Raw genomic sequence first — 25967 nt, 5'->3', positions numbered from 1 at the left:
TGGGATGGACCCTTTTCTCATGTGTTGTTCATGTAGGCAGAACACTGCAGTACTGACAGTTAATCTTGAACTTGCCTGTGTAATGTTGGGAAGCTTTGGGAGTACTGGGACTGGACTGTGTAGTGCTGAATGTAAATGGTTCTGTGTACAGCTAGACAAATCTTTCCCAAGACTTCCATTTCTTCTCAAGGAAAAAGAAAATCTTTAATGACAAACCACTATATATTCTGAATAAGCACCTTTCTTAATTAATTCTCAGTTCTCCTTCATGTTGAAGATGATATAAATAAAATTTAAGATGAGTTTAAAACATCAAATTGCAAAAATGCTAATTTAGAGGTAACTGAAAATTACTGTGCTGTAATTCTGAAGGCTGATGAGTAAAAATGAAGTTGATTAAAATTTTTCTGTTTATCTATTTTTTCAATAAATGTCATTTATTGCTTGCTATTCAGATTTTCCTTCTTATGTAGGTTTCTTGTTTGTGCTCATTTCCATTACATGGGTATTGTAGTTTTATCTAGAGGAGAAATGGATCATGTGCACAGCAGGGCTAATGAGTCACAGATGTAAAGATTCTGACACATTACTATCTAATAACTTCTTTAACTTATATTCCATAATAAGATAAATGAGAACTTGATACATCTGTTTCCTAAATGATGTATCATTCCAGTCTTACCAGTGTCTCAGGAGTGAGTCCCTTTATATGTTGTGAGTTGTAGCCTTTTTTGGTTTTGTTTTTTGTTTATTTGTTTCTAAAGAGGAGATTTCAGGTCACTGAGCAATGCAGTTAGCCACACTGCAGTTCATCCCAATGAAGTGGGAAAGCTGCCTTTAGCCACTGGCTTTATAGGGTCAACTTACAGGGTCTCAGCTTCATGTCACGGATGTAGAGCAGGAATAAAAATGCTAAATGCATCTCCAAGATGCTAGTGAAGAAAATGTATGCATCAAAATATAACACTGCCTTTTTTGTAAAGACTGGTGCAGTCTTTGTGATCGACAGGCTCTCTGCTGTGATGAACAGAGCAAGTATTTGCCACATTAAAAGAATCTGCTGCAGCTGAGAGACCTGGCAGGCTGCTCTGGCCTGTTGGTGCTCCCCAGCAGGCCAGCTGGGCTAGGAAGAGCTCATGTGCTACAGCAACATGGGCTGCACCAGCGGAGCCTTCACACAGGACTCCTCAAAAGGGCCCTTTCCTGGCAGCAAGAGCTGGGCACAGCCTTCCCTTTAGGAGGTGCTAAGCTGGCATGGTGCAGCTCTTTGCTCCAGGAGGAACCCCCAGAGGGGCTGTGCTGCCAACTCTACCTCATAAAGGTGGTCTGTGGGCATATAGGGAGCTTAGAGCTCCCTGGAATTATTTCATTTAATGTTCCTCAGCCTAATGTCTCTTTGTCATTGGACAAGCCTCTGCTTCTGACAATGTGCTATGCTAAAGTCAAGGAGAGGATTTAGGGATTTCCTCCTCTTTAGGAATTCACTGCTCAACTGCATAAGGTTTTGGCTTTATTGGAAGGTTTAATTCACACCCTACAAGGCAGCTCAAGAAAGGTGTTGAACTGAGAGCAGAATTCACCCCCTTATATTGTGACAGCAGGCCACAATCACCACACTCTTCCCTTTTTGTGCCAGTACAGTACAAGTTCTGCACATTTTGGTAGAGAAGAATATGATAAACCATATGTGGCATACAGCAACTGAGGGGGTAGAAGTTAATGTGGAAATACTGCTATGTATGTCTTGAAAACTTTGACCATGGCCATCATGGACTACCCAAGATCTAGCAGTAGATTTATGTTCAGTGTTCATAGTTGTATATGTGCTACGAATTTATGTGCTGAATGTCATATGTTAAACAGAATGTGAGGAGCAGGATTTTAATTATGCAAAGCTCTTCAGAGTATACTGCCATTGCTGTCAGCTTCTGCAGCAATCCAGAGTCAAGGCTTTCTACATAGATCTTGAAGTGCTGTAGTACATTTCAATTGAAAATGGCTCAACCATTTCAACCATTATCTGCTGGCTGATAGTCTTAATTTTCAAATGATCATAACAATTATAATTTTAAGGAAAGACACCTTCATGGGATTGCTCCTTCTAAAATATCTTGATACTTTCAGTGTGAAGTATCAACTCGCACCTGCAGTGCAGTGCAGACCTAACTCTGTTTCCCATATGACAGAGAGGCCATTTCCTGTCTGTCAGCAGTGTGGGGTGTACTAAACATAGTGTTTGTTCTGTTTGTCTGTTAGTAAATTGTCTCTGTGATGTTTGTGTCGTGCTGTTCTCGTACCATGTTATGCTGTGTCCCTAGGGTCTGCCAGGCTTCCCCACAGTTGCTGCTCTGCACAGTAATCAGATCCTCACCGTTAAGGTTTGTGGCTGACACACGTACCTGTTCAGTCAGGTCTCTCTGTATCAGCATAAAAGTGCACATGAAAAATTGTTTTTAGCATGGAATACCAGTGAATTCTTATGGTGGATCTAAGCCAACCTTCACTGTCTTTGCATTGATCTAAGTACTCCTGATGCAGAGCATGGAATCGAATCTATAACTGTGTACCTCTGGAAATGCCTACATTCCCCATGGTCTTGGTTAGTATTTTATTTTCAGATGAGTTTTTTCTGTTGTTCTGCTTCCTTGAGGCATAAATGAGTGTGGAAAATGTCAGTGAACTCTATCCTGGTTACCTGTAGAGTCAGATATTTGTGTTAGATATCAGAGGTTTAATCTGTATATCCAGATTTTTTCAAAGTGGATTTGCAAATTAAGCAGGAAGCAATCTGGTCAAGCTGGAACTTCAGACCTTATAAAAATAACACCATTCTTCATGGCACACTATGCTGGTTAGAAAATCTGACTGAAAGTTGAACTGGTGCTTTGTCTCTAGAAGCTTTGCTGAAAGAACAACATATAAAAATACTGATTTTTAGAGCCTGGGTAATGAAAAAACTAATACACATGCAGAATTCTCATGCAAAATCTGGGGAGAAAGCAGTTATGCATTTAAGTCACTGTATATTATTTAAATCATAGCAGTATGTCCTGTACAATAGAGGTAATCTTTTTCCAAAATAAAATGCACAGTTTCTTTCAGGCAGAAGCACCAGTTCATATTATAATAGCTATTACAAATCTAATGAATATGTCTTTATTTCTTTCTCGGGCCTTCTGATGTCTATTCTTCAATTCTCTCATCTCTGATCTTCAACCTTTGACCTCACCTGCCTGATCAGATGGTGTTTCCTAAAATCAATCATGGGTTTCTCTCTGCTGATCAGCAGCTCATTAAACGCCGCCTCATTAAGGTAGTGCTTCATCTCACTGGAGTCTGGTTCTTCTTTACATTCAGTTTACTCTTTGCTGTACCTTTTTGTCAGATGCCTTCTTATAGCAGGATGTTTACTTGAAAATGCTTTGAAATTAAGCAACTGTTAATGATATTAACAGTTAAAAGACTATGGGTGGCTTTGCTAAGTGAGCCATGTTTGAGATGCCAGCAGCTTTTTCCAGCAGTTTGCAGTGATGTGCTGGAAATAGCTAAAGCACCATTTTGGGGTGTCTTTCCTTTTTTAGAGAGGAAGGTAATATATTTTGACAACTCTCTTGAAAATTGACTTTTACAAATTAATAGGTAAAAATGAAGAGAGTTAGCTAATTATCACTATAGAACAGCCTCCCAAAACAGATGGAAAATTATGTACAATTCCATCAAGAAGCAGTTATTTTCCATGCTCAGTTTTGAAATCTATCCATGTATCATTCATGGGCTTGGAAAATTGCTGTGCAAATCTGTATATTCTCTGATGCGACTTTTCTTTTTTGCCTCAGCTTTGTTGTGATTATGCAAATCATGAAGCAAACAGATGCTTATCAAAAACAGTCACTTGCTCTGGAGAACTAGATGAGTAAAATATTTCAAGCCCATCCCAAATTTTGGCATATGTGCTGTGGTAAAGCAGGCAGTTTAGAATCTGAACCACCTGCTCTGTGGCTGATTTCACCAGACCAATACAAACTTGGTCTTCAAGGCAAAGTGCTGTTTCTGCCATAAGCAGTGAAGAAGCCACTGTCCAGTTCATGGCAGCTTCTTCCAGCCTGTCTTGCACTCTTTATGGGTGAATTGATCTGGTTTTATGTGGTTGATGCCTCTAAAGCAAATTTGTGATGAGTTTTTTATTGGTTTAGGGGGACCAAGGACAAGCTGGACCCCCTGGACCTCCAGGGCCACCAGGACCCAGAGGTCCCCCAGGAGATACCGGCAAAGATGGTCCTCGTGGGATGCCTGGCTTAACGGTGAGTTACTCTGTTGCTGCTTTGGTGTGCACATTTCTCTCAAGTGGATGCCAGTGGAGCGTCAAAGACATTTTCTGAGGTAAGACTGGCAGGTAAGACACGCGGAAGCTGAACCACAGGCAGGTTTCAAGGTGTACCTGAAGTCCCACACACAGAGAACAAGTGTATAGCAGGGCCAGAAGTAACACCAGGGTTCCTTGTCTCCCACCCTGGCAGTTTCCCTACACTTTCTAAGGTTTCTCAGTCACTCAGTGATGTTTAATAGCTGTGTGAGGAAAGTCTGCCCCTTTCCATGAGTAATAAATGTTTCTATTCAAACTTCAAGATAAAACTGAATTTGAGGCCTCATAGCATGGATGGGCTTGACTTCTCACTTCTTAATGGTTTAACCTCAAAAGTCATGGAATAAAGTAATAAACTGCTAAAGCTGCCCAGGGTATGGTGAAGTTTGGAGTTAGATTCTGCCATCTTTAAACAAGAAGAACAGTACCATTTTCTTTGGCTCAGTACCCGTTCTTCATTAGGACAAGGAGCAGAATCCAGTGCATTGTGTATTGTTTGTTTTAGCCACAGGATGAATCCCACACTTTTTAAACAGATACCTTAAATGCATGACTTTTTAGAAAAGTGTGTGTTTGATTTTAGTTTCATGTTTTGTGGCCTTCTTAATTTTTATTCCTTTGAAAGAAGTATCTCTCTTTTCACCATGAATGGCACTGTGTTATCAGTGTGGAAATGGAATCACAGGCAGGAGAGAGACATGAAAAATGAGCTGGCACATGTACAGATGCACACACACATTCACATCCATGAAAGGTGAGGATTGTGGCCAGGAAGACACATGGGGAACCAGCAAGGTGAGGACCAGCACTGGAAACAGAAGCTGGTTTCTTGGAGAAAAAGCATCACTTGTTACGTGGGTCCAGGACAGCATAATTTTTTCCTGCAAGGCCTTTTTAGCTAAAACTAAGAAAGAAAATACTTACACTCCTGTTCCAACCCTATTCAGGTATTAATTGTCTAAATGTAATACAGCATGACAATAGTGAAGTGCTGCTAAAATTTCCTGTGAATATCCAGCAAAGCTGGCTGGTTGATACATGTAGGAATCTAGAGCTGATGCTGCTGTTATTGTTTTGGCTTGGCTTTTTTACCACTTCTGCCCTCGTAAGTTCTAGCTCAAAGTTATGAAATGACATTAGAAGTCTGTAGCTCTCATGATGATTTACTTCGGCAACCTTCTCATTTCTTGTTAGTCCTGTGGCACATCAGGCTCTGGGCCTCTTCTAGGTCTCAATTGTGTTCTTTTATTGTGGTGAAATGGACTGTGGTCAGCAGAGTTGGTGCTGGTTTGATCTAGTAAGGGCAAGACTGAAGCCAGAATCCGTTTCTGACTGCAGCAATAGTGTTTTAAGAATTCACATACATAGATTGGGCTGGCAGAATCAGCTGGCCTTGCTAGTTACAGTGTGTTGATTTGTGCTTTTTAGCAAAGGGATCATTAGTGTTCCTCATAACAGGAAAGTCATGCATTTCATGCAATGAGGTCATTTCATTTTATAATAGTTCTGTAGTGATTTTGACTTTAGATGGCAAGAGAGAGTTTCTTTTTATAGTTTTTAAGCTGTGGCTATCTTAAGCCCTATAACATTATGGAAAATCAATTCATAATACTGCTTTAGAATCAGATACAAAAAAGCACTCAGGTAAAAACCATCCAGTTTGCTGCCCCTTACTACTGTACCCTCAGGTTAATGTTCCTGATCCTTGGAGGGTTTGTTGCTCCATGGCTGTGTGATACACACTGAATAGGAGAGCTGTAAAGGGAGAACTTAGCTGAGAAGGAAGGACAGCTTTGTCTTTGAGGTAAAGACTTATGTGGACCTTTGAGCTCATGAGCTGAAAACAGCAGCTGCACTGTGCTATGAGCTGGGGCGTTGCAGCATCACACAGCTATAGGAGGATGTCCTTAGAGTGACCCATGACCATTAGGCAGACATTGCCTCTTTTGCAGGGTTAGACAAGCAGGGCTTCTCTTCCAGCCTGTCCTTCTCAAGCAAGAAGGTTTGCAGGTGCCACAGCTGTAAGACGGTGTTTTGGGGCAGTGACTGGCCAGAAATGTGTGCCTCCATGGCTTCTTGCTCCCAGCTGTCCTTGGTGTGCTTGCGGATGCTGGGTGTTTGCTTCTGAGTGCGATGCACGCATACCCAGAGAAGCAGCTCTGATTCTTTTCAGTTGCCAGGAACAACGACATCAGAGCAGTTCTCATCAATTTTATGACAGACTTTCTTTTATGACAAAGCTGCTAAAGAAGATCCTGCAGCTGTGCTGATACAATAGTGCATGGACTGCCCTATGCTGAGTTGGGTTTTCAAGGGAGTGATGTATAAAACAGAACACTAAAATGATAGGAGCTCTGGGTTTTTTGGATGGGTATTTTTAGCCCATATTGTATGTCAGATATGTTTTATTGTATGTTATGTTTTATTGTTCATATGGGAAGAAAGGGGAGAAGATAAATTCTGACTGTATGTAGACTCATGCCCACAGAAAGAGAATACATTGGGGAAATGATGGGTTACCATTTTGAAAGCCAGTCCAGGTATTTAATAGCTTAGTAATTATTTAATGGCTTCAAAATACCAATATTCATGGTTTTATGGAACATGGCAATTGACAACAGTAAGTTCTGCCTGCTGACTGAGGTGATGATACAGACCAGTAATCTTGGAATATATAAACTGTGGGATACAGCACATATGTGAAAATAACCTTTCTCTGTGTCCTTTAGCACAGTGGAATGGAATATTATGCTTGGAACCAAGGGACAGAGTCATAACACCAGTATTAACTCTTGACTTGAGAACTATATGATTACATGAATGTGAAGTAGTACTTAGGATATCTGTGATTTTGACTACCAGGTTAAAAAGCAAGAAATTATTATGTTTAATGTGCAGTTAGCTGCCATACCTGTTTAAGAACAAAATGTTTAAGATAATTCATTACTAGATAGAAAACTGGATTCAAGATGTGTTGCTGAAATTATTCACTCCTTTTTTTATTTGAAGGGTGAGCCAGGAAAACCAGGAGAACAAGGATTGACAGTAAGTATCCTTCCAGTTTTCTAAGAAAGTGTAACATGACATATACCTTTTAAACAGAGAAATTCCAAAAAGCTTTGTGGCTGTGTATTTCCTGACCTTCCTATATCACAGGCTATTCGAGGCCTTATTTGTGAAGAAAACACAAGAAAGAAAACGTCCTCTGTAGTCATCTGTCCCATAAGGCCAACTTCTTTAAGCTTGGAGAAGCAGAAGGAAATAAAACAGCTAAGGGCACAGCAAAACAAAAAAGAACCAACCCAGGGGTTCCCAGTTCCTGGCCCCCTCTTCACACTGGCTCTGAAGCTGAGTTGTTTCTACCTTGAGACCACTGAGCAGCACAGGAACCACCTGCATGTTTTATGGGCAAAATTCAGGCTGTCTCCGTGGCAAGGGCTCTGGACCTTTGCCTGACAGAGCAGTGAAGAGACAGCACTGAAACTGTCAGAAAGTTCTTCTGTTCTGAGGTTTTGGTTTTTTTCCTCTGTGTGTCAAGTACTTGTGATTCATTTGGAATTAAATTGAAGCTCCACTGGTTGTAAATCAGCTTTAGCCACAGGTTAAGGCATCATGAATTTCTGCCTGTCACGTATTCCCAGAATGGTGGAACACGTAGTGCTTCTTCTCCCTTAAGATCTCTCTAAACACGGTCATTTTTATTTTTATGAGAGATGACAGATTGTAGCTTGGGGCATGTGGTTTTGATTCCTGAGTGCTTCTGAGGAGGAGGATTATCAGTAATAATCAGCTCAACAATCAGTGCAGATATGATTGCTGTCTGAATTTGTGAAGATGTAAACAGGTGCGATGATATTTTACGTTCACAAATTGGAAAATATTTTCAATTGACAAAATCCAATATCTTTTCAAAGAAAAAAAAAGTGAAAATTCTGGGACTTGAAACTACCTGCTGTGATCAGGTAATTGAAGTCCTGTACTTTTTCATTTTGCAGTAACGGTTTATTAATTTTAAAATCAAAGCCTCCCAAAGGTACTACCTCATGTTTTAACATGCTTCTGGGCTCTTTTTTTACTCTGTTCTTTTGGTTTCTGAGTGCCTGTGAACAATAAATACAATAGCTAGGAAGGGAGCTCTTTCTTTTGGTTTGTTTTCTTGGATTTGGAATATTCTCTAATTTGACCTCAGGACAGAACTCACTCATGTTCTGCAAAAGTGTCTTTCTATTCAAGGCCAGATCTGCAGAGTCACAGGATCCTTGAGGGCTTTTAAATCCATCTCCTTTTAGTCCCCATGCTCAGAGCATTCCCACTGCTCTAACGTAACCATCTGTGTGTAAGAACTAAAAAAATGCTACTACTATGTTTCTCTAAATGAAGATATGTTTAGATAGCAAGAAAAAGTGTTTAAAAATCAAATCAGCAAGCTTAAGTTGGAGAAAGATCCCAGATTACATGAATTTCCAGCTCCAAATGTCTACTTCAAAAGTCAGTCTGACAAGTTTATATGTTAGGTTATGTATAGATCAAGTAAAGAGCATCAGAGTATCAGGGCGGTAATTAGTTTCTTTTTATTCTTCTTGGTGCTTCTGACATACTCTTTATGCCAGTACAGATTTGCAGACTTCTCTTCCCTGTGAAAAACATTACAATTATTCAGGGACTGTTTAGCTGTTTCTGACAACTTCCATCATGCATTTCATGTATTTTCATATTGGAAATTCAGATACTGCTCCAGGAATAGCTGATTTCCCAACAAGTATGTTATAAGATTGCATTGCTAAAAAAAATAGTGTATTATGTGGTGAGGAGCTCAGGCCTTTTTCTGCCTGGGTTTCTTTTTGTGCATTTTTCACCTATTATCTTATCAAAATAAAGAAAGATGGAAGTCTCTGCCCAGAGGAGCTCCACATTGTTTCTGCAGGAATTCTTTTGTAAGGAATTGCCTTTGTTTCACACCAAGGGTCTCCAGTCTAAGTTAGCGTCCTGTTTTTCTTCTTGATGAAATTGAAACTTGGAATTCAATGAGTTCCGAAAAGTACTACCAGTCCTGGTCTCTCTCTCTGTGGTTTCCTACTTGCCCACCTGTCCAAGGCCCTTTCCATTAAGAAGCAATACTATGGCATGTATTCTGATTCTTCCTCCAAGGTAGAGCCAAGAAGAGCACTAAATGCTGGAAGAGACGACGTGGTGACATGCTGAAGGTTGGGTGACATGCTGAAAGTTGTGAAAGATGAAGGCTATTTATGGCCTATAGGATCACACTGTCTGAGTCTTTAAATCCCATGGTGCTGTTCAAGTTAAGGATAGCAGCAAGCCTGAGCTCTGGATTATAATAATGGGGACAGAACATTTTTCTCTTTCAAAAGCATTTTTTACACCTCTATTTGGTAGCATGCCTTGGTACTTCTAGATGAATGTACATGGTATTGATAGAGCTGGCAATTTTAGTATGAGCCTGTGAACCAACAATGGCATAGCTTGAAATTACTTTGTTTTCTATTTTCTCACAAAAGAAGGGTAATAAATTTCTTGAAGAGTACACGATATGGCAACAGAAATAGGTAACAGTGTTTTCCAGCTTGTTCCTCAGTATGTACCACAAGCCTGTGACACACACTGGGTAATGAGTGACTTACTGTATGAATCAATACTTACAGGTAACCAGGGCAACCAGGAAGCCTCAGCTGAAATGCAAAGAGTAGATTTATTTCATCACCTCTCTGACAACACCGCACAGCTGAGACACACAGAGACAACTCCATTAGGCTCAGTTTATCCTAGTGAAAAGAGACCCACAGGGGTACAGGCTCAGCTCATCCTAGTGCACAGCAGGGGTGGGGTGGAGCTGCTGCTGGCCCCAATATATCAAAGGTTTTTTACAGGAGCAGTTTATCACAAGGCTGTGCTTCTATGATCACTCCTTCTCCCAGCAGAAAGAAGGCTCAAGCATGTCTGTGACAGTGTGCTATCTCCACACAGGAATTCTGCTTCTCCAAACAGGCAGAGGATGAACAACAATAGACATTATAACTTGAGTTTCCCCACACCGAAATTCTTAGTGTTCCCAGCTGCAAGGTCACTTTGAGTGAAAATATTTCCTCCTTAACAAATCTTGTGGGTTTAACCCTTTCCTCCGAACATCTGCAACAATGTGTACCTTGATTTACAGAAAGTTGAAATTATTTTAATGCATTTGGAATTATGGGAACGTTCATGTTCTTCTTTCAATGAAACAAGAAATCCAGTGACTGTAGTGAAAAGATGGCAATTTACTACAACCGAGAATCTGCTGCCGTGTTTTTCTTAATATTTAATGAAGTTCTGTGTTAGTAAATAAAAAAGAAAATAATGTTTCAGGGTGATGTTTTGAGAGAGGGCAGTAATAACATTTCTCCCTCTCAGTCAGGAGAGTTTTTCTTGTACCATATACAGAAAATGACAGTCTTTGAGTTCTCTGACATGAATTCTGCTTTGGCTCAAGAGAGTTCATCTTCAAGAAAGGAATGGCCTTTCTTTTTCCCTATTTCTATTGTTAAAAAAATGTGTGTGTTATGGCATGGTGGTGGGACAGTTTAGAATGTGGGAGATTCAGTTGTTTCTTACAGGAGTCTCTCATTCTCTGTTAAAAATCATTCCAGGTTAAGTGCCAGCATGCTTCTTTTTGCTGGTCTGTCCTTGCAGTTGAGATGTTTGGGAGAACTCTTTGCAAAGGTTTTTTGACTCTGTATGTTGCTGTGTCAGGAAGAATATGTTTGCTCTTTGAGCCAAGAAATTTCAGTTTCTTTTTAGGTGAGATGGAGGTTTAGGTTATAAAGATGTGACTGCATGCCACTTTAATGTTTGGGAGAATGAAAGAATGACTTGTAATTGAAATTTGTGTCTGGTTTCCATGACATTTGAAAGCCCTGCAGATGTACTTTCTTCAAGAGTTGAAGGTATCATTCCTCTGTGCAGAAAGGATTAAGAGAATTCAGGGGGAGGCCAAGCAGTGGGGTGACCAAAGGGATTAAGTTTTGAAATATTATGTGGAACTAGAAAAATGTATGCTACTCAAGAGAGAAAGCCAGTAGTTTCCGTAGCTTTTCAACCTTTTCAGTTAAAGTTGTGTTCTGCCTCTCATAATTCATCCTGCTTTCCCTGCTATTTGTCTGCAATCCTTGGTGATAAGGATTCTTAAGTACCATGCAGGAGTTTTTGCAGTTAATTTTCTCATTTTCAGAGTGAATAATAGATGGATTTATGATTCTTTTCTACCCAAGAGTTAGGATTTCTGGTTGCAGAGTATTCATGAGAAGGTAGAATCAGTGATGGAAAATATTAAAGGCTGACACTGGCAGATGGACATGTTCAGATTCATAAACTGCAGTGGGATATAAGGTGTGCCAGGGATGGTTTTGTTCCTAATTTCCATTTAGGAGATTTTTTTTTTGTGCTTTTATGTATAAAGTATATGCATAGTTCATATTAATAAAAATCCAGAATATTTAAATATGCTATGTTTTCAACTCTTTTTTTCAGAAGTAAATTTAAGCATGTTTAGTGTACAACCACATTTGTCAGTGAAAGAAAACTTCAGTGTATTATTTTCTTCCCCAAAATGGGCCTTAAAGGCATATAAGTAATTTTGCATATGTTTTACATGAACAAAACACTCCACAATAACCAGAGAACTCAGGTAAAGGTGCCTCTTTGCAAAAGAAATCTATACTATGATTATTAACCCAAATGCAAAATCCCTTTGCTTTAAGATACATTGTTTTCCAGACTAGTACTTTTGTGCTTATACAGACTTGCTGGGCATCTGTTCAAGAAAGTAAAACATAATGTTATTGCTTTCACTGGTTATTCAGAAAAAGGAGGATGTTCTTCCAAAGGATATAGCCATATTTGTGAAAGACAGTGGAAAAGTGTAACCTTGCCGTTAAGTCTGTAGAATGTCACATCTTTAAAATGAATTAATACTATTTTTCATCTTAGGTTAAAATGAACTCTCAGGGACCAGGCAGAATTGTCTGGGAAGTTCTGCTGGTTTCAATCCAGCCTTTCAGGCCAATGGTCAAGGCCAGATTCTCAGCTGCTGGGAATCTTCATAGCTCCTCTGGGAAGCTACTAATTGTGATTTTGTTTTCAATGGCCAGAGTTCTGTAGGCGCCTTCTTTGTTTTATTCTGGTAGCATGTTCATAGTAAATTTTATAAGGTGTTGTTCTTAAGCTGTTTAGCTGCAAAAGTTTATGAGAACTAGCAGATGAAATGGAAATTCTCAGCCTGTGCCTTTCACAGAAACTATTCTTTTTTTTCACCGGTACAGTTGCACTGGGCTTAACTTGCTGGAGATCTCAGGGAAAATAGTCAGGCATTTTGTAACCTCTGCACTTTGGTAATGGCTGCCACAACAATGACTAGAAGAATGAAGATAAGAAGCTCTTCTTGAGCACTAATTAACTGCAGCACTTTTCATCAAGTAAGGTAGATAGTGTAGGAGGGGGGTGACTCCTTTTTAAGAAGTTATAAGAGATTTTTCATCACAGTTAATCTCTTTTCTTAACTGGTCATTCTTATACCTAGGTTATGCATCAATATTACAGCATTGAACATTGCAATACTAGCATTTTAGAAACCGTAATCTTTATGAAACACTCCTCAACCATGCAGGTACATATTTTCAGAGTTTTACACAAAGGAAATGGGATCCAGACACAGGCTCCACTGAAATGCAGATTAATGCTTTGTATTAAACATGTGCTTTGTCTTCGTGTACATTTGCTAGTTCAGGTTTCCATTTTCAGTTCTTTATGCCATTAGACTGGTAAGAAATTGGTTTGTGGGAAAAAGGAAGGGATCATTCCCCTCTACTTGGCACTGGTGAGGCCACACCCAGAGTGCTGTGTCCAGTTCTGGGCCACTCACTACAGGAAGGACATTGAGGCATTGTAGAGTGTTCAGAGAAGGGCAGTGGAGCTGCTGAAGGGTCTAGAGCATAGGTCCTGTTAGGAGCAGCTGAAGGAGCTGGGGGTGTTTTGCCTGGAGAAAAGGAGGCTCATTGGGGGACCTTCTTGTTGTCTTCAGCTACCTGAAAAGGAGGCTGCAGCCAGGTGGGGTTTCATCTCTTCTCCCAAGTAACAAGTGATAGGACAAGAGGAAAGTGCCTCAAGTTGCATTAGTGGAGGTTTAGACTGGCTATTATGAAAAATTTCTTCCTGGAAAGAGTTGCCAAGCACTGGGCCAGGCTGCCCAGGGAAGTGGTTGAATCACCACCCCTGGAGTTATTTAGGATGTGTGTAGATGTGGCAGTCAGGGACATGGCTTTGTGGTGGACTTGGCAGTGTTAGGTTAACAGTTGGGCTCAATGATCTCAAACATATTTTCCAATCTAAACAATTCTATGATTCTGTTCTAAGTGTTTAATGATTCTTACAGGCAGCAAAGGGAAAAGATCTGTTCTCAGGAACAGTCTTGGAACTTCTTTTTTTTTCATAGAAATACAGACACAATACTTCCCAGAGGTCTTCTGGTTACAAAGAGCTTTTACTTTCATAGAAGGTATGAAAGTAAAGAAAATTCTTCTGGTTGTTTTGTTGCTCTTCGGTTGTGTTTTTTGGGGTTTTCTTGTTTGCAAGTCTTTGGAATAAGAGAGTTTCTGTATGTCAGTGTATTGCACCATTGTGACCTACTTTGCTGTATAACTTATTCAGTGTACAAAAGCATTCATGTTTTCCTTGTATTTTTGTTAGGCATTTTCATTTGGTGTTTGTGCTCATTGTCCATGAACTCTAACACCTTGTAAAAGAAATCATTATTCCTGCCTGAGACCTGCAAATTGAAAATGCCCCAACTTTTTAATTCATACGTTTCTTCAAACATTAAGCAACGGAGTCCCTAGAAATTGAATACAAAAGGTTGCTAATGCATCACACCCTGAATTACTCTCTCTCTTTGAAACTGCATCTTTAACCTTTACAGGACAGAATTTTCTTATTTTCCAGCTTGCTAAAACACAGGGAACATATGAAGTGTAAAAGGAAAATAAAATTGTAACATTACAAAGGAGGTGTAGTAAGAATACTGGACCCCAAACTTTGTTTTAACTACACTTAGGTAAATCTTTTCAGTTTAGTTTGATTTTAGTGGGGGGAGGGTGGGTTGGGGTTTGTTTGCTTGTTTATAGGGTTTTTTGTTAGTTTTTAGTGTATTTTGTTTTGAGGTTTTTTTTTGTTTTAATTTATTCTGAATTGTTACTTGTCAAGGACAAGCTGAAATGTCCAACTTCATTCAATCATTTCTATAATGAAAAGACTTGACATGCTGCAATCTCTGGAGGTTTGGTTAATTTCCAAAAAAACAGTGATTGAAGAATGGCAGGTCATAATGGAAATATTTTACCTTTTAAAAAACACAATTGCATAGAAGACTTTTGTAAGCATTTGTGTTTATCCTTAGTTACCCAGTTTTCCAAAACTGAACTGTTTAGATATTATCAATAATTCTCCTTCTCCAGAGAAACACAGAGGGCATTTGAATTTCTTTGGAGCTACACACCTTGTTTCTCATCCTCCTACTGTGGAGTTATTCGAATGAGAACCTAATTCAGTGAAGCCCTGCAATAAGTTGTCACAACTGCCTAGCTAGTTTACTCAATTGGACATGATGGCAAAGGGCTCTTCTGAAATGTTCATGTTGGCTGAAAGAGCAAGAACTATATTTTATTTTCATTATATTTAGTTATCTTCCTATTCTGGGCTATTCAAGACTTCTTGCAACCAAAATTTTCAGCCTTCTCAATTGAGGTTCATCTGTGAATATATGTCAATTTGAGGAAAAGTGGCATAATCCTAGAAAATGTTGAGCAGTCACTTCATTTGAACAGTTTTCTCAAACTTTCTTTGGAATTCTTGAAGCCTAAATGCTCTTTATAAAAAGATCTTTTTGACATCAATTGCCAGTGGTTTAGGAGTTGATTCTAAGCATCCCTTTGTGGAAACTCTGGCAGCTTTGAGTGATGCAGGCAAAAGTCAAATATTTGCTATCAACATAATCTGTCATTGTTCAATGACAGATATCACATATATGTGTATGTAGTTAGGAGACAGAAGAATTCTAAACTTCTGGGATTGTTTTGTTTTCTTGGTCAGCCAATGGTTTTAAAGGGCTGTGTGTTTCTGTTTTACCTCGCTCATAGACCCAGATATGTTGGTGGCGGGGGGGCAGTATGTTCTGTGTGGTGTAGATGGAGCCTGTGGCTGGTGGAGATTTCAGCAGGCTCCGTGTGTGTGTGTGGGGTCAGTGCAGAGCTGAGGCTTTGGGCTTGAGGGGAATGAGGTGGGAACCTGTGGCAGCAGCTCTGCACTGCCTGCCAGGACCCAGGGGCAGAATATCTATCCGGGGGAAGCTTAGCTGAGCCTGCATTTGCAAAGCATCACTTTGGTTGTGCTGGAGCTAACAGCAGGGCTAGGATATTGCTGCAGCTGTTACAGAACACAGAACAGCTGAAAGAAAACAGAGAAAAACATCAGAACAAAGCATCCTGAGAAATGGGTTGGAAACGTTCACATATCTCTTGCCTTCTGCTTCTGTCTCCAGACCTACACAAAGATTTTGATTGTTGGTCTTACTGTCTGTTCATCAAGTGGGTACCGCAAGATGCTCCCCAGTTCAGTAGAGTAATATGGGGGAAAAATCCACATGTTCATACGGAATTTTCTACATAGATTATTTTAAGAACTGTCACTTACTCCTGTGGAAATAAGCTAAAGCCTTGTTGGTTTGGGGTTTTTTTGGTTTTGTTTGTTTTTTTGGTTTTTTGTTTTTTTTGTTTTTTTTGGTTTTTTTTGGTTGGTTTGGTTTTTTGGTTGGTTTGGTTTTTTTGTTTTAGTGGTTTTTTTTATTCTTTCATATTTTTTCTTTCTACCAGATTTTATTTGCTTGCTTATTTCTATCTCTTCAGTGTCATTCTGTGCCTTGATCAGAGATTTTAGGTAATTCTAGAAAAATAAGCACCATCCTGAGGTGTTCGACAGGCTTTTTTGTTTTGTTTTTTTTTTTAATGTTTTCTTTTAGTAACCTAATTTCACATTTTCTGTTAAATAATTTCTGGCTTATGTGGGGGAGGGACGAGAGCTGTGAGTGAATAAGCTGTTAATTTCCCAATGATTTTGAGCTTCTTTCCCAATGCTAGAGAGCAGTGCTTTAGAGAAAATTGTTTCTCTTCAGGTATGTTTTGCAGTCAGAACATTCTAAGGACAAAAAGGACTTGTTATCCTGTGTAAATTGTGAAATGTATCAATTTAGGTAAGCTTTGATTTGAAATTGTTTTTTTGAGTCAATACCATACAATTTCTGAAGGTAGTTGTGCTGTTGAGGACTGTTCACGTCATCAAGAGGCTCAGTGGATGTGAAAAACCAGGGCTACTTCCAGTCTGAGTAAAGGCTTAAGTACCAGAAATGGAAAGCTTCTAATTGCATAAGATATTTATTGTTAAGTATCTGCTGCATCTTTTCTCTGAATGATTCATTTTAAAGTCACCATAAGAGCAAGATTATGCCACTATGTAAATATTTTCATATTCAGTAACTCATCTGGAGAAGCTGGAATGATGTCAGGGATGAAGAGGAAATTCTGGGAAAAAATGTTTTCTGCAATGTCTTGAATGATATCCATCCCACAAGCTGACAGCTGCAAGCACCAGGCAGAAAGTCCTTAACAGAGAGTACATTTAAGAGGTTGCTTTGGGGGCTAATATTAGTAAGTGAATTATCATTTTACCTTCATACAGTAGTATTGTATTAAGGGCTCCCAAATGGTAATTTAATATAGCTGAAGGTCTTTAGAAGGTTTTAATAGTTTCTTAAGTAGCTAGAAACTGATATATCCATCCCTTGGACATAAAAATAGCTGGTATGAGCTATGATGGAGGTCTTTAGTTGTTCTGTATTCACTTTGGCCTACTGATGGAGGGATTTTTCCCAAGACCTGAAATAACCCTGAAATGCAGCAGGTTAGTTTGCAACAGTTCAACAAGGAGCTGATGCCCAGGATGTAGACATTTGGAGCCTATTTTGATAACATTGCTGTAAGGAAAGCATTAGTTTGAGCATTAATTTCTTGGCTTTTTTAAAATGCTAGACTTGTATCTTTCTTGCGAAGGAAAGGATAGTGTCAGGCACTTGAAGAAAGGGAAGAACACTGTTTGTGGAATTGTTTTTCTATTTGTGATTTCTTACCCAGCAGATCACTCACTCTCAGGCACTTACTGAAAAGAAGACTTGATTTAAACAGCAGTTTTTGTGAAACACTGTGAACTGGGGACATTTTTCTCCATCTGAAAAAGCAGATACTCACTGTATTCATTGCTGTGATCATCATCAGTGCTGAGTGCTTAGGTACTTCTGCTTTCTTTTGAAGGCAAGGGAGTAAAGGTGGGTTTCCTTTATCAGAATCTGTCTCTGCAGTCTAAAGGAGATGCTCACAATACTTTTCTTCTGTTAAAACAATCAGGCAAAACTTTAAAGAAGCAGCATCGATCTATGCTTTTGCAAGGTTTGATACCAAACCTTAGACATACCAATCCACATTTAAAACTGCAAGGCTTTCATCCACATCAGTGGGTGCATCACTCAGAATTACCACCAGTGGAGCTTTTCCTTGTTAGCAGTTTAAAGTTGCATCAGAGCAATGTTCCAACAAGTCCTGCATCTACCGACAGTGGAGGGTTCTGCCTAACTTCACACTAATTTTAGAATAAAATCAGCATCACATTTTGAGGCAGAAATCCTTTTGTTTTCCTGAATAATTGCAGTTCTGGTATCAATCAGTTCTTCTTTTATTCTTTTTCATATCAGAAGGATTTGAATTCCCCAGTTTTTGTGTTGGGTTTTGCACCCTCATGGACTATGAATTCACCTTGCTTGGTACTCCACCAGCACCCACAGTTTGCACTGGTGCCCATGGTAGGAACCTGGGGAGAAACGTGCATAGAGCTGTGGTGGACGTGGTCTGGGTGTTACCAAAACAGACTGCCAGCGTGTCCTAGACGTGGTTGGTTGATCTACTTTCTCTCTGTTCCCCCTCTCCACTGTGGCCACCTGGGTTCTTCAGAGACACCCAGATGAGAAATGGGTCCTCTTAATATCAACAAGACTTAGACTCCTGTATGACATTAAGGAAAATTAAGCTTTCCTGCCTTCTCAGGTCATAGGGACAAAATGGTGGTTCTTTGCTTCCCAACAGCATTCTTAACGATTTCTGAAGTTAAAGATTTTTCTCTTAACTTGCAAATGATGGCACACATGACAAGTTGGGTATAACACAGTCATGTGTGCTGATACTTAGAAGGTGAGAAGATTTTGAGGTCTGTGCTTCTCTCTATCACAGAAATGCTTGTTTGTATAAACCTTGTTTTTATGCTGACAAGCTGATATATTACTGTGGACACACAACTGGCTGTTGGCTGATATAAGAGAGAAAAACCACAGTCATCTTAATGCTGGGAGATTTGTCAGTATTAGAAGAAACAGATGGCTTGGAAGAGAAAATATTAGAAGGGGGAAAATTTGAGTATTCTGGGTAGTAGTTAGATCAGTTCCAAAAGTGAAGAGGAAAGATTCATTGTGCATTTTGAGCATAAACTCTTACTTTTCTTTGATATATAAAACATCAGCTGGTTTCAGTCCAGTATCAGATTGCTTACACAATAAGACAGTCTTAATTAGTCATTTAAATTTAAATTGGCTGGAGTTTTGATGTTAATTGAATTGTTTTCCCTTTGCAGGGACCTCAGGGGCCTCCAGGACAAAAGGTATAGTATAAACAACAATGCTGTGAAAGTGATTATTTCTCCTGTGCCAAATTGCAAGCAGAAAAGGTGAATGGAATAAGCTACTGTACGCTGCATTGAATCAATTACCTAAGGTTCTGAATTTTGTTTTTGCAAAATGGAGCCATATAAAGTGAGACACAAGATTTCTCATTTCCCCCATCACCAGAAGTTCAAGCGATGCAGAGCAGACTGTTTTCAATCTGTCTGCTTAACTTTCAAGTGAAAAGGTCACTATAATTTTCTCATTCATACACTGGTACGATTAAGAAACCAAAGTTAAAACATTGTGAAAGGTGGGGAGATAAAGTTTCTGATTAAATGCATGTCTCTACTCAAGTAGATCAGTGCCATATGACTAAAGAATTGACCAGCAGAAACAAAGGACGTAGGTGTTGCTGATAAATAGTGCTTGGTCGGTGGTGTTCAGGTGGTCTGCTGATGTCTTCCTGTTTCTTCGGTAACCTGAGACCTGACTTCCTGGGAATGCCTTCAGCGTTATTTACACTCATTAAAGCTGACTGCCTCGGTTTGATTGAGTGAGTTTAGGATTTATGGAATTATGCCATTAAAACAGTCCTCAGAATATCAGCAGTAACAGCTAGTGAGTGGTACTTTTCCAGCATCTGACTCACATAGCACCAAGGTGAGTAATTTTCTAGCTGATTTCAAAAGATTGAAAAGTTGTATGAAAGATATTTAATAAAACAGCTATAATTCATATAAAGGAGATAAAAAAAAGAGGAAGGAATAAGTAGCATTGACATATGTGAGAAGGATGCCTGCTTTCCTTACTTCTGAGATAATGTTCTTTAGAGTAAAGCATCTGTTAAAACAAAACTTTTTTAACAAAAGAAAGAAAAACCTGTGATATGTAAAAACATAATCCCAAAGGACACAGATTGGTGGAATTTTGGCTGCTGTGGGCTGTATAGAGTTTGCAGGCTGAAGGAGAGGACTACCCTTTGTGTTTGGCAATGCAGGAATGTGGCTTGTGTCTAAGTTGCCATTACAAAGCTATACTCTAACAATTGTGGAGGAGGATATTTTCTGTGTACGACATCAACAAAACCCATGTGCTGATGAACTTTTGAATATCTGATACGCATTTACTTGTCACAGTAGAATCAGCTTCATTTTACACTTTCTAACATCCTGTGTTTCGTAAGAAAAATAATCAGCTGCCACTGAGAGGAGGAACTGTTATACATAGGATAGTTTATTGAGGCTGATGGTTTAATGCCCTCCTGAGCTTTGCCTTCTGGTTTTCTGGAAAAATGATACAGAGATGTGAAAATGTTCACTCAGGCCCCTTTGCAGTAGCTTAAAGCCATGACCACGCATCCAGGAAAAAGAGACAACAAGGATGCCAAAGTGGAAGCTTTGGGGGAAAGGGGAAAACATTGTGGGTCAAGGAGATAGGCTGGGATGCGGTGTATTATTTCTTACTGATTCAGAGCTCTGTTACTAGCTCTTGGATGGTTCTTGAGACCCTCATGAGTTGCTTCCTTTTCCTGTTTCACAGGATTTCCCAACTCTATTAATTGACAAATGTGTGCATCCATTTTGAACGCTTTTCCTTTGGGTGTTCTGATAATTTTAGTGACACCTCTAACAAAAGCAGAGGGGGAATTGCCATGCAGCAATTTTTTCAGTTCCCTTGCTGAGCAGCACCATCTTTATAAATAAGAGGAGAATGCTGTACAAGCAGATGCAGCTTTCCTGCTTTCCTCATGCTTTGTGTTTTCACTAAACTTCCATAGCACAAGGTCCTTCCAAAAATTATCTATCACATAGAAATTTACAGTATGAGAGCTTTGTAAAAAAGATCCCTCCAATGTTAGAAGTCATTGTTAATTTTTTTTTTCTTCTTTGTCACTTGTGTTTGGCCTGTATTGACCTTTTAATGCTGATTGGGCTAATATTGGTGCAGTTTCAAAGTGTATCTGTAATTTGTACTGTCAGACTGAATCACTACATATTATCTCTTAAAAGCCTTGAGACTGATTGGTGCCACAAGTTATTGAGCTTGAATGATCCCTCTAGAAGCATTAATAGTTTTGTTCAGGTCCTGTATTCTATTGCATGGGATCAGTCTCAAAACTTAATGTGAGCATTAAATGGAATAGCATTTCAGTTCTTACATCCACAACATTATAAAACATGAGCTTGAAGCTGGTTTCTGGAAAAGGCCATACAGTCTTTAAAATGTACAACATGAGAGAGTATGTCTAATTAGTATAAAAGATCTCAACTGAAAGGAGAGCTCAGCTTGGATAAAAATGAGTTCTTGAAAAATTTATTGCAGCTCCAATAAGCAAACATTCACCATTACTTCTAAATGCTGTATTATGAGATGAAAGGTTTCATGACCTGTTTAATTTGCTAAACACTGGCGTCTGTTTTCCCTCCAGGGTTCTGTTGGAGTGCCTGGTGTTCCAGGGAAAGATGGACAAGTGGTGAGTTGTCTGACTTTTTCAGCACTGCCATTATTTATGTAGTGGATTAAAGCAATTTCAGGCTTGTTCACATGAGCAATATGCAACCTTATATCCAGAACTGTGGCTTCAAATTGGCTTCATGGAAAAGACCATGTATAATATAGCATAATGTGCTTTGTGCTCTGAAGTAATTTTTTTCTAGTTTTACCTGAACAAGCAGCAAATGTAATTAAATAAGCTGAAAGTCTGGTGTTCAAATTTGGTGATGACTGATAGGTTGTAGTAAGAAATGCATATTAATAGTGTGTTACTTGAGTCAGCATGTTTACAAACAAAGGGTTTTTTACTTTTTGTTAACTCAGTCTCATGATGCAAACATTTATATTGATATTGGGTATTGATGTGGTACCAATACATTTTTATTACAACCTATAAATAGAGAAGTAAAAAGAAGTGGAAGTGCAGCTGGAGGATAATTTGAAAGAGGAATAAATCAAACAAATATTTTTGAGCACAACCAAGAGGAAATGCTAATTTAAACAAGTCACTGTCATAGTTCAGAATGGCCCTCCATAAGGAGAGGTCAGAACAAAGCAGCAGAGCTGTGTTACAGCATTGCTAAGGTTTTTTGGCAAATCTGAGTGATGAAGTTTAAATAGTATACCTCCTTGACTGTAAAGAGTATTATCCATCTGTTGTTCTCACAAGCCCTAGCATTCCTAGTGAACTTCAAAAGTACTGGCAAGGGACGCCAAAAGGATGATATATATGTTCACCAGGTTCAAGCAGCAGCAGATGGTAGTGTATAAGGGTTGTGTTAGACAATCCTCTCTTCTGCTTCCCTCACCAAGAGGGAATGAATATTCCTAGGAATTCACCCTGGGAATAAGTGTTGTTTCAAATCATTTACTTTTAATTCTTCTTTCCTAAAAAAGAAAAAAAAAAAAGGATATATTGTTTCTAATAGCATAATACATAGTATTAGACCTGTGTTTTCAGAGTGATTATAAGAAATAATGTAATAATAATTTCTTTCATTTTAGTGATAGTGATAGGAATTTATTTTAAACTATTCAGAGTATTACAATTAATGTGAAACAACAAAATAAAAAATATTTAGAATTAAATGTGTACACACACACACACATATATATATATTTAATACTAGAATTTATAAGAAAATAATATGAAACAAATTTGCGTTAAGTCCTCAGATTTTTTCCTTCATATTTTATAACTGCATTCAATTGCAACAGGAATGGTAGACAGTGCTTACCAACTGAGATGCTGTTGTTGTACATAATTCAAGTAATTTTTGTGGCCTGACTGAAATGCCAGTGAAAATTTACTTTGTGGCATATCTGTAGGAATATGTAAGAAGGTGAAGTTGGAAATCACTTTGAATAGAACAGAACTGATGATTCATATTTATTCAAGAACTTTATTTTTAATAGTAATCATACAAACTCCAGCCAGAAAGATTCACTCAGATGAGCAGAAAAAATTGATATTAATGAAATGTGTCAAATGTGTGATTAATGTGTCATTTTGGGAGACAGAGAATTTTTTTACGCTCTTTGGTAAGGCTGTTTTTAGGAGACCACATAGACTTATCTGCTGTCATGTTTCAGAGGGCATAAAAGAAATGTACAGTTGAACATTATGGAAAGATGCAAACACATCTTTAAATATTGATTATTAATTTTTAATTGTGCTTTTTAAAAACTCCAATATTTTCAATTTATGGGTATCTGTTTATTTGATTTAATTCAAAATTCATCACATCTATAACTTTGCAGACATTTAAAAATTATTACCACTCTATTAAAGATGTCAGCGTATTTTTAGTGTAGCTGGACTGCTTTACTTTTGACCTTAAAAAAACCCCTGAATTACTAAAATGAAACATAGGTACCAGGACAAATAAAAATAAATTGCTGTTGCATTCTTTAGTTTTATTTCTCAGCTGTTGGTCGATATTGACTAGAAACCACTTCCTTATTAGCAAAAAATGTGTTATTTTCATGTAATACTAGGCAGATGAAAGTTGAATGTTGCTATCTCTTTTAATAAATAGATTAAAAAATTCTGTTAGCTTGGAAACAGTGGTAGAAATGAAGTTTAAACTGAGGCAGTGTTTGTCTAAAGTTAGAAAATATAATGCAGCCTAGCAATCCCATATTAATATTTTCCTATCAAAAGGTCAGTTCTTCCAATTTCTGTGAAAAAACAGATTCTCAGTGCAGTGCAACACGCAAGATGTTGATGAGAACCAGAGTGGTGGTTTTGAGAGTTGGGCTGTACTGTAAGCCAGCTGCTGGCATTTCTGGCTTTACTCATTCAGATTCATGGTGACTTGCAGAATAGTTGGGTTCAACTTGCATGTGTGATGCAAGTCATCCCCTTTTTAGAAGTTACGTAGTTAAAGGACTTTACAAAGGCCTTACTGTCTTGGTTGCCTTTTGGTCAGTGAGCTCGCTCTGTCAGACAGCAGCATGTGCAGTGCACTAAGTTCCAAGTTAATATTTTTCCTTGGTTTAAAAGGCAGTGAGTGTTAAGCACATGCTTAAAGTTAAGTGTGTGAATGCTTTTCTCGTTTGGACGATTAAGTGTTTTTCAGCCAACGAATGTCAGCAGTGTATTCACTTTGCTCTGTCCTCAAGCAGTTGAACAAAACAGAGTTAGGTCATCATCATCTACGTGCCTCTGTAATTTTCCTTTTTCTTTCTTTTCACCTCTTCTTTAATTGAAATACTGAGTTACAGGAGATGATTGACAAGTCTGACCATAGGTCTGGGAATGAGATCATAAATTCTGAGTGCACTTAAAACAGTCTTTTAATCCCTTAACATATGAACCACTTGTCTTAGACAGTCTCTAGATATTAGAGTAAGTGTAATTTTACACAACCCACATGTTTTTGCAGGACTGTTAACTAGTAGATTTTTCTTGTATTCAGAGTAGCAAAATCACTGCCATAAAACCTTCACACATTAGGCCAAATCCAGTGAAACATTACAGGTAGTCTTGCAAGGACATGTACAGTCTTCATTTGTTCCTACATTTGAGAAACTATAGCAAGTTTATCTTGAGAACAGTAACTGGAAAGGAGCTGCTTAGTAATACCTACATCTGGAGAGAGTGTTCTTTCTGGAATGGACCAAAACCTGCTGAAATACGGAATCTTTCTGAGTGCTCCTTTTCCTTTGCAGACTGTTGTGCAATCCACAGGTTTCTTTCTATCACAATGCAATGGCAGATAAACTTCCCTTTCTCTATCCCTGGCAGAAGCTCCTCAGGCACTCGAAAAGTACAAAAAGCATTAGTTCTGCATGGAGCTAGGAGGTTGCAGTGGTCTAAGGATGTCATAACTGTACATTAATCGTGTTGAAATGGCCGCAAAGGGCTTCTTGAAAAGTTAAACTCTGCAAGTATAGAATATATATTCTGGTATTTGTTAAGTGGTGCTGATTTGATAAGAGCTGTCAATTACTTCAGCAGCACACAAAGAGAAAAGCAGAGATTCCTTAAGGTGGTATTTGGCCTGAAGGAATGCAGTTTCTGGTGTTTGTGCAAATAACTCTCTTTGTTATAAATAAGAGTTTGTCTGGAGTACATAAACCCCTCACTCTAAACTTCCAGAAATCACTTTTTCTTATGTAATACTTGATATTTTGGTGGGTTTCTTGTAAGGGTATATTGAAAACAGAATGAGTGGTCAGGATAGATCCCTTCATTTCAAATTCTTCTGGTAGATTTGCAATAGCAATATGATAAACCTCAGAAGAATTGTCCATCATATCAGTAGATTCAGAGTCTGGGTATGCACATTTCTTACTGCTATCTTTATGCTTTTTGTTTCTCTAATTTACTTGTATTTCCCTATTACTGTGTACAGTTCTGTATAGGAACACATTTTGAAGGTGGCAGTATTGAATTTCTCAGTGAAATGAGGAAGGGTATGCATGTACTAACATTTTTTCAAATAAAGGGAGGAAACATTATAAATGTAGTTCAAAAATTCCCAGCAGGCTAGCTGGGTCTTGTTGAGGAGCCTTTCTACTTAATTTCAGTTGGTGAGTGGGCCAGGAGAGATTTCCAGTCCTTAAACAAATACTTTTAAGTTACTTTTGAGGGGCACAAAAAGCAAGTTAAAAGGAATTGAATTCAACCTGGTTTGAAATGGAAATCATAGTAACATTCCTGAAAAACCTCTTTTTTACCCTCTTTCCTCATCTGTGTATTTTAGAGTGAAATTAGACTGGATTAAGTTCTGGGTCTCTTGTGTTTCCTTATCCTTAAATTGATTACATTCTAGTGACTGAAAAATATAGCAATACTGACAGCCT

At 38.6% G+C, this 25967-nt stretch overlaps 1 protein-coding gene across 1 annotated transcript in view; it reads left to right on the top strand.

Annotated features, from left to right (window-relative positions):
- COL25A1 (collagen type XXV alpha 1 chain) overlaps nucleotides 1-25967 on the top strand; it is a 297981-nt gene that overhangs the window by 209303 nt on the left and 62711 nt on the right. Inside the window, exons 8-12 of the mRNA XM_053976587.1 lie at nucleotides 2319-2378; nucleotides 4194-4301; nucleotides 7373-7408; nucleotides 19133-19159; nucleotides 21592-21636. Coding sequence (XP_053832562.1) covers nucleotides 2319-2378; nucleotides 4194-4301; nucleotides 7373-7408; nucleotides 19133-19159; nucleotides 21592-21636 — 276 coding nt within the window. The remainder of the gene's footprint in view (nucleotides 1-2318; nucleotides 2379-4193; nucleotides 4302-7372; nucleotides 7409-19132; nucleotides 19160-21591; nucleotides 21637-25967) is intronic.

The sequence above is a fragment of the Vidua macroura genome, chromosome 4 (genome assembly GCF_024509145.1).
Source record: "Vidua macroura isolate BioBank_ID:100142 chromosome 4, ASM2450914v1, whole genome shotgun sequence".
In the NCBI taxonomy this organism is placed as follows: Eukaryota; Metazoa; Chordata; class Aves; order Passeriformes; family Viduidae; genus Vidua; species Vidua macroura.
Note: the sequence above shows the minus strand (reverse complement) of the source record. Positions and strands in the feature narration are given on the sequence as shown.